Here is an 8673-nt window from a genome sequence, read left to right as displayed (position 1 = left end):
GAACATAGGACCCCAAGATGAAAATGAGCAGCAGTGGGATGGGATCCAAATGCATGGGAGTACAGTGATTTGGGTTGACGCTTCCCCACTGCACAGGAGATGGTCTGCTGGGCACCCCCCATTCCCATGGGGGGTGAGAAGGGCAGGACCCACACCAGGATCAGCTGTGAGCACTGGGATGGGCAGGCAGGCTCCTCAACTCAAGCACTCCACAATGGAAAAGGTAGCATCCACAGTGTTTGCACCCTTCCTCACCCCCATAATCATCCTCGTGGATGCAGGACAGTCAGCTGGCCTTGGCTTTGACCTACATGTATATTTTAAATAACGTCAACTGAAATGACAAAGGAAATAATTAAGTCAGTCAAAGGCATGGAAAGGAAAATACGAAGTCAGTCAAAAAAAGGCCAAAGTGTTTCTGACCACAAGGGTGGTTCGGCTGGAGAAAAGACAGCACTGAAAGCCACAAGGGTCTGGTTTCCTCAAATCACTACTTTTCTGGTTAAAAACAAAACAGAAGAGAAGGATATTTTGGCAGCAGGTTCCTCAGGTTCTGTGGAGAAGCTGCGATGTCTCTGTGCTTGGGGGATACAGAGCAGGCATAAGGGTTACACACTGGTTATCACAGCCATGTCCCAGCTCTCTGCTCCAGCTTCCCCAAAAATTCTTCCTACAGGACACTGATGCCCCTGCCCCGGCCTCATTCTCCCAAAGGGGGCTGTCTCCATCCCCAGCACCAAGTCCTCAGCACACATAGCACAGCTGTCCCCACAGTGTCCTACCTGCCGTTGTGTCTCCGCTCAGTGCCAGGGGACAGATCCACCCTGCTCCAGGCAGAGCTGCCCCTGATCCCAGCCCTCGCACCAACCAGCCAGTATTCCATCCCCCAGCACCCCAAAAGGATGTGTCACGCTGTCCCCCACCCCAAAAACCAGGCTGGAGTGCCGGGATTGTTCAGAGAAGGAATTTTGGGCCAGAGGGTGCTTGCTCCAGAGATGTCCCCAACCCCCAGGGAAGGGTCACTGTGGGCAAGGTGATCTCTGGCAGCCCGACATGCCATCTCTGGGCTAGTAGTAGTCCTCCTCACTCTCCTCGTAGTCCTCAGGTGGCACGCGGGGCTTCGGCAGGGAGAAGTCTGTCAGGTTGAGTTGGTCTGAAACGGCAGCATGGGGACAATGTGACATTGCCATCCTGCTGTGCCTGTCCCCTTCCCCACCAGGACCAAAGCCAAACCATGCACGGCAGCTTTCTGCAGCATCAGCCTTATGCTCCAGCAGCTCCTGCCATACCGGTGCACTGTGCCCAAACATCCCTTCCCATGTCCCCATGAGAGCATGGGCATAGGATGCGGTGCTCACCTGGCGTGAAGACGGTCAGGCTGGCCACTGCCACCACCTCCCCGACCCTGTTCCTGGCGAAGCAGCGGTACGTGCCCTCATCCGTCACCCGCACACCCTGGATCTGGAGCCAGCCTGTCACTTCATACTTCTGGGGGCCACCTCTGAACTGCAAGAAGAGGGGATTTCTGTCAGCACTTGTGACAGAAGCAAGGGGAAATCGATGCCACAGAGCCTCGGGTCCCCTGTTTCAGCAGGCAGTGAGGTCCCAGGGTTGCTCTGGCAGCAACCATGCTATTTTCTGTTTATCCCCAGGAATAAATAAGCTTTTCCTGACCCAGCTGGGCTGCGGCTGTGTTTGCAGGCTGCTATTATGGTGCACTGGCCAGGGGTGGAGGACAGTAGAGTTTCCTCCATCCAGGCAGTGTAGGCCCGCTCAGGGTGAAGTTCCTCGGCTGGACTCCGAGACAGGTTATGGGGAGGCTTGAAGGACAGAAAGATGGAAGTGGGCCATGGTGCCAGGTTCCACCTGCTCCCCTGGCTCCCTCCATCCATTCCACCACAGTTTCTTCCCCATTGGTGCCTGGCTGAGGTGCATGGCCCCTTTGCCTCTGCCCACACCCTTTAATAGCTAGGTACGCCCAGCTGGGTGCTATATTTGGGGTTGGCCGCAGGCAGGATGCTGACCCCTAGGCCTGCCAGCTCTGGGAGGGAAGCCCTGCTGAAGGGAAAAAAGGGCAGGAACTGCCTGAGTGTGCTGGTAGGACCAGAGGACAACCCAGGCTGGAAGGCACTCGGGAGATCCTCTTTCCCTGCCAGTGGGACTGCAACTGAAGCCAGCATGCACAGCAAACTAAAGGCAGGGAAGTGGGAAACTCCCTGCTGCAGGACTCTATGAATATGAATAAGTTCAAAAACTACTAGAGGAGATCACAGAAGAGAGCTATGCTGATGGCTCCTACCACCGAGACACCAGCCATGGCTCAGTCAGTCCTCATGGTGTGCAGCCTCCAGTCACCCCTTCTCATCCCCAGGCAGCCAGGCTTGGCCATTCCCAGAGTATGACCACTCTCAGGTCTGGTTGTCCATGAGCTCTAAGAAGCACTGGCTCACCCTGGGGTCGTCTTCAATGCCCTAGGCACACCACTCACCTGGACAGAGATGTGGGGGTCATCTCCAGGCAGCAGCATCTCCATGCCATCCTTCCTCCACTCAATGGATGCCATGGGGTAGGCAAAGACCTCGCAGCCAAAGATGACATCCTGCCCAGTGATGTTCCATGTGTCATAGGGAGGAGAGGTGATCTGAGGCTCTGGGGAGGGGGGTAGAAGAGAGCAGGGTGGGATCAGAAGAGGTCCCACCCTTGGCAGGTCCCACGGGCTCTCTTGGGCTGGTCTCTGGAGCAGCAGCATTTGGTTCACATAGAGATGCTGGGACCCTTCCCATGCCTCTCTCCTCTCCCTCCCATGGCAGACCCTCACCTTTCCCAAGGACATGGTCCCTCCTCACAGCTGGGACTGGGAGCTCCCTCCTCAGTCACCCCCCCCAGCCCATGGAGGGTTGCCATCCCTGCTGGCCTGAGTCTCCCTGCCTGTGCAATGATGCTCAAGGGACACCGTGCAGCAGGAACGGCGCAATGACAGCAATGTTACAAAGCAGAGCTCTCCTGAGCGATTGGAGCATGCTCCTCCTGTGGGAGAAAGGCCAAGGGGCGCTCATCCAGCCTGAGGCTGGTGAGGATGGATGAGGTAGTTGAGCTTCCAGCCAAATGAGGCCTCTGCTCTGACACAGGGCTCGTGCCAGCAATGAAAGGAGTCAGCAGGTCCCCATCTGCTGGATGGAGCCAACACCTCTGGGTTCCACATCCCTTCCCTGGAGGGATGGAGTGAGGACTACCCTTCTTACCCACACCTGCTCTGTGAGCTGGCTCATAGCATGAACCAGAGGTCAAGAGAAGGTTTCCACCTCCAAACACACCTGGGAAAACACCCAAGAACATGATGATCTACAGAAAATAAGGTCAACCTTGACATCCCTCAGGCTGTGGTGACAGCACTGGGTGACCTGTGCCGGACTGGGCAGGCTGGGCCATGGCCTTCCTGCCATGTCCCCTTCCTGTCCCCTCTCAGCCCCCACCTGAGCTGTAAATAGGAGATGGAAATCACACAGCCAAGCCAAACCAACCCCGGTTTCTATTTGCAGGAGGCAGACACATTTCTCAGGAGCAACAGGCCAGTGTGAACCCAGCACCATCGCCAAGAATTTGCTAACTATTCCCTGGAACTTCCCCATCTGCTCCAGCAGGATTTGTTGCTTCCCATAAACTCCACTCCCTCTTGGCAAAGCTGCTTCCAGATTTCTCCAATCCCCTGGATGTGCAAGGGGCTCCCCCAGAGCAGCAGGGTGGGGGGGGCTGGTGGGAGCCTGACACTGCATGGAGCAGCCCTCAGTGCAGTCCTGTCCCTGTGGTTTTGCTGCCAGGTGAAACAGTTAGGTCAGACCCCCTTGCTTGTCCCTTCCCACAGCTCCAGGGCCACTACCTGACTCGCAGGGACCCTCGTGGGCCACGGTGAGGTTGGCATCAGGGTGGGCATGGGCAGCCTCCAGGAACCTGCAGATCTGGGCGTAGGTTTTGCCGTCAGAGCCGCAGAGGGCCAGGTGGGAGAGGCAGGCACACTGGGGCTCGGGCACCTCTCCGTGACGCAAGTCCCCGGCATCCAACCGGCACTCCAGGTGCTCCCCACACTTGCCATAGAAGTGGTTGGTGTTGTCCAGGTCGCAGATCTGTCCCTCCAGGTTGGCACATTCCCAGCAGCAGTCGCAGGCATCCCGCACTGTGCCAGCCAGGCACCCGCGTGGCATCGGGCACTCCTCTGGCTGGCACTCGCTGCAGCCCTCCCCTTCCTCCAGCAGCCGTTGCCAGCCCCGCTGGAGGTAGTCAGAGGTGCTGGGAAAAGCCTGGCCCAGCTGGAGCAAAGCCCAGTGCAAGGAGAGCAAGGAAAACACGAGGCGAGAGATGCTGAGGGGCTTGGCTTGAGACATCCTCATGGCAGCTCCTCTATCCCAGTCCCACTGTCACTTGGATGGGGATTTCTGGCACTGCTCCAGTCTCCTTGTCTAGATCTGAGGAGTCATCCTGGCCTGTGAGGAGAGAGAAGATGTGTTACTGGTGAAGGAAGTGTCTCCCACTCCTTCATCTCCTGGCTGGCTTGCTCTGAGCAGCAGCACTGCACAATGTGCAGGGGAGGGTTGGTTCCAGCCCCTCTCACCCCCAGCCCCACAGCCACAGCCTTTGCACCCTGGCGCTCCCCAACCAGCTCCTGCCCTGAGTCGCTGAACATCTTCTGCAGGGATAGTACTGATGACCTCAGTCCCACCAGGTTTCATTCTTGTTCCCTTGGCAGCCCAGCATGCAAAGTCCAGCCTCCTCTGACCCCAGCATAGCCTGGGAAGCCACAGGGCTGGCAGGGCACTGGACAGGCTGTTCTACAACATTATGGTTCAGCATGACCATACCCTGCTCCTGGGCTCCTGTCAGAAAGCTGCTCTCAAGCCCTTTTTCTTCCCCATTGCTTTGCAAGAATCACGAGCCCTTTTTTCCTCCCTCACCATCCACACAAGCACAGTGGAGTGGCTGATCCTGCAGACATCGTGCTCTTTCTGTGCTGGAAGCAGCCAAGCCAGGAGAATGCTCCCAGTCATGCCTGGCTTTTGTTCTCCTTCCCTCCCTGCACTGTAACCCCTCTCCTTAGGCACCACCTACATGAGAAGGGGAAAAAATGCCCGCTCCGCAGAAGGTTTTGTGACCCCCTCAGTTATCACACAGGCAACTGAGGCTGAGCATGGAGGAGCTCAGTGCACAGGTGGGCAACCAGTGGACTGACAGCAGACCCAGTGTGGTCAGCCCGTACCTGCACAGCAGGGTCCCTGCTCCCAAACCCCAAGCCTGCATTACCTACTCAGGGTAACAAGAGGCTGTTTTACTCCGGGCTTCCCACCTCTGCTGGGTGATAAAACGTGACATCTCAGAGCCTGTCCCCAGAGAGGGTGACAGTGAACCAAATCCCTTTGTGAACATCCCTCCCTGCCCCCTGTTATATCCTGGCTGCCTTCCCTGAGTTGGGGTGAGGTTATGGTCCCCTGTGCAAGGGCGACCCAGCACAAGCGAGTGGGGCTGGGGAAGGGACCCAGGCAGACAGCCTGTCCCCTCTCCTCCCACTGGGAACAGCACCGAACGGCAAGATGCAGCCCCACCCAGCTACAGCCCCCACTCTCGGGGCTAACACAGCCCAGAGCTGGGGTGGGGATGGCCCGAGCAGTGGGTTACATATATGCATCCCCCGGATAACAAACCGTGAAGATTTGACCCATTTACCAGAGACCACCGAGCCCCCAAGGGGTGGAAAGGGGCAGCGCGTACCAGTGCCGGAGCCCTCCCCCGGCCCACCCTACCCGGGTCTGTACGGAGCAAGGCTCCATCCCGCGATGGATGTGGGAGGCCAGAGAACGGGTACGGGGGAATTGCAAAGTTGGTCTCTGGCTCCTCACCTCCGGGGTGCAGGCGCTGAGGGTGCTGGAAGAGTGCTGGGAAGAGGCACGACGTCCCCTGGGGTCCCCCAGGAGCCACCCCGCCATAAGCCGCCACTTACCGGAGGCGCCGGTGCCGGGGGCCGCGGGTGCGCAGTGGCCGTGGCGGCGGGGCTGCTGGCCCCCAGGGCTGCCGGCCCCCGGCCGCTCCGGCACCGCCGTGATGTCAGCGAAACGTGAATCCCCCCGCCCCTCTCCGGGCCCGCGGCCCGTCCCTGGACCGGGACACGGGCTGGCCGGCACCCCTTCCCTGCCGGGGTCCCGCCACGCACCGCACCCTGGCCCCGGGGCTCTGCCGCTCCGGCTCCCTGGCACCGGCACCTCCCCGCGGACCCCCACGCTGGGATCACCCCGAGTCGTGTGCAGGACCTGCGCTAATGCTCCGCCCCGTCCGTGGGGCAGGAGGAGACTGGGGTCCCCTCCTTTGCAGGAGCTCTTGGGAACAAGTGAATGGGAGAGGTGGGCATGGCCAAGGAAGTGGTCAAAAGCGTCTCTCAACCTGTAATTTGGTTGGGAAACATAGACTGAAAAGTTGAGCAGCTGCTGTAAGTAAACGGGGGATAACTCCCGGGGGATGTCTGCACTCCCTGCACACCAAGAGCCAGGTGTGAAGAGGGTATTGGGGTGTCAGCCACGGCGTTACCTTGGCTGGAGTGAAGCTACCGGGAGCAAGGGTGGGGCTGCTCCATGCCACAGCAGTGCAAAACCCGTGTGCACACGGCTGAGGCTCCAGACCTCCCGGGCAAGCTGCCTTGCTGCTCCCTGCCTCAGTTTCCCTGGCTCTGAGGAGGGGGGAGCCAGCATGCCTTTGCAGCACAAACACGCACTGTTCATTTGCATCTTGCTCTGGATGCTGCGCCGGGGGGGATCACACAGCCCACTCCTCTCCAGGCAAGGAATTTGTGGGATTTAATTCCCCCGTGAAACTCAAGCAAATCAGGACCCCTCTAAGGATCCGGTTTCCTTCACCATGATGCAAAAATCTGCTTTTGCTTTCCAACACCCTCCTGCAAATTCGTTCCGGGTTCCAGGGCTTTTGCTCGGTCACGTTGTGAATCCAGCCATGTCTAACGATGGAAAATGCAGCAGGCTTCAGCCCCCTTAAATCTGTCTTTGCCAGCCAAACTCCCCTCTCCAACCCCCTGCTGCAGAGTGAGGTTTCCTGCCAGCTCTGCCTTCAGCCTCACGTCCCACTCCCCCTCTGTGGCCCCCAGCCCCTTGGCTCAGGGCTGCCTTCCTCCCTGGCTCCCCTTGTCCAGCCTATTGAATGCGGTCCCCACATGTCACAAGTTTTCAGGTCCAGCATCCACGAGTTGTGGAGCAGCTGGGGCTGCAGCTGTTTTGGGAGCAGGGAAAAAGTCAGGAAGGGCTGAGGTTTTCCTACACACAGCCCCAGAGCTGGGTCAGAGCCTGAGTAGAGAGGAGACAGACTGTAGGTGACGCAGACAGGGGTGCTGAGCCTCCTGGGCTATCCCTGCCATACCACCCTTCCTGCCTTGAGGTATCCCTGCCCCAAACACACCCTCACTTGCCCCTGCTCCACACAGGGGGAAAAGCAGTGGGGCAAGGCTGGCCCACCTTCTGCCCACAAAGCTCCTGGCCAGCACAGAAACAGAGCCAGCACTTAAATCCCAGGCACTGCTGAAATCAGGGGCCACCAGTGTTTCAGGTTATTTGTGTCTCTTGCCCTCAGCAAGGAGGAACAGGCCCCAGTGCTGCTGTCCTGTCCCCACACATGGTTCCTTCTCCCATGTGCCAAGGCCTGAGCCCCCATCTTCATGGGATTATCATGGCCTCTGCGCGGCTGGATTCATCTGAGCATCACTGTGGCATCAGCCACGAACAAGGGAGAACCCCTGGCCAAAGGGGCAATCCAAACACAGATCTGAGCAGGAACAGCTCCAGTTGTGGAGCAACACAACCCAGCCCCAGAAAGCCAAGGGCAGCTCAGCTCAGCTCAACAAGATGGAGCTCAAACCTGGCAGATAATTAAACCTCCTGCTTAATGAGACTATTGAATGTGCTAATAAACAGTAGCAGCTATGAATGAGGGGTGGAAGATGTAACCTGTGCTTAACAAGGAGTTCTGCTCAATCACACCTGAAGTCGATCAACGCAGCCACGGCTGCAAAAGGGGTTTGTGGCTTATGTTGCTTGACAACTTTGTGGGAAAAAGAGTGATCACCGCCCTGCATGGCCCGGCACTTGGGTAAATCCCTACCAGTGCTGGCTAGTCCTCTCTCCTTTTTCCTCACTTTTCATGAGGAATTGGAGCTTTGGAGCTCCTGGAATTGGGCTTTGAAGGCTGAGCCTTAAAGCACCTAAGCCTCCTCCTCCCTTCCTGGTGGGTTGCTCCCCATCACTGTTTTCTTATCTTGTGATGGTCCCATTGAAGCCAGGAATCCATGGGTGCTCCTGGCAGCCCCACATCCGTGGCATCGCTCTGGAGCTCTGTCATCACACCGAAACACCTGACATCCAGTCAAAGGTACCACACAGCTCCTGGCCCCACTGACCCCTCTGCAGCTTTGGGCTGATCCCCCAGACACCCCACAGCGATCCGGGGTTTACGGCAGATGAAGCCAAGGGAAAAATCCGCTCTGGAAAGAAAGCCCTAGGCCAAGTGACTCAATGTACGTCATGTGAGGCAGGGCTGGCAAGCAGCATTGGGGCTGGGCTGGTGGGGCTGAGAATGTGGGTTATGTCACAGCAGAAGCAAATGTCACCGGAGATCCTGGGACAGAATGTT

At 58.0% G+C, this 8673-nt stretch overlaps 1 protein-coding gene across 2 annotated transcripts; it reads right to left on the bottom strand.

Moving 5' to 3' along the window:
- Positions 1 to 392: 392 nt before the first annotated feature.
- Positions 393 to 6094, bottom strand: KAZALD1 (Kazal type serine peptidase inhibitor domain 1). Of its 2 annotated transcripts, none has more exons than XM_048312009.1 (5): positions 5987 to 6094; positions 3878 to 4478; positions 2489 to 2649; positions 1359 to 1506; positions 393 to 1153 (listed from the first exon to the last, which is right to left on the bottom strand). In XM_048312009.1, exons 2-5 carry the CDS (start codon positions 4383 to 4385, stop codon positions 1068 to 1070), a joined length of 903 nt encoding a protein of 300 aa, XP_048167966.1. In that variant the 5' UTR covers positions 4386 to 4478; positions 5987 to 6094; the 3' UTR covers positions 393 to 1067. The 2 variants fall into 2 exon arrangements, with proteins under 2 accessions (XP_048167966.1, XP_048167967.1); XM_048312010.1 differs by lacking the exon at positions 5987 to 6094 and adding an exon at positions 5886 to 5976.
- Positions 6095 to 8673: the final 2579 nt, after the last annotated feature.

The sequence above is a fragment of the Corvus hawaiiensis genome, chromosome 8 (assembly GCF_020740725.1).
Source record: "Corvus hawaiiensis isolate bCorHaw1 chromosome 8, bCorHaw1.pri.cur, whole genome shotgun sequence".
Lineage (NCBI taxonomy): Eukaryota > Metazoa > Chordata > Aves > Passeriformes > Corvidae > Corvus > Corvus hawaiiensis.
The sequence above is the reverse complement of the archived record's forward strand: the minus strand, read 5'-3'. Positions and strand labels throughout refer to the sequence as shown.

What these genes read in the sequence shown, in the direction of transcription:
- KAZALD1 (XM_048312009.1), bottom strand. Translation starts at nt 4,385, where the DNA reads ATGAGGATGTCTCAAGCCAAGCCCCTCAGCATCTCTCGCCTCGTGTTT. An exon ending in CGAGGGTCCCTGCGAGTCAG is followed by an intron (nt 2,650 to 3,877) that starts GTAGTGGCCCTG and finishes CCCCCTCCCCAG; the next exon opens with AGCCTCAGATCACCTCTCCT. An exon ending in ACCCCCACATCTCTGTCCAG is followed by an intron (nt 1,507 to 2,488) that starts GTGAGTGGTGTG and finishes CTCTTCTTGCAG; the next exon opens with TTCAGAGGTGGCCCCCAGAA.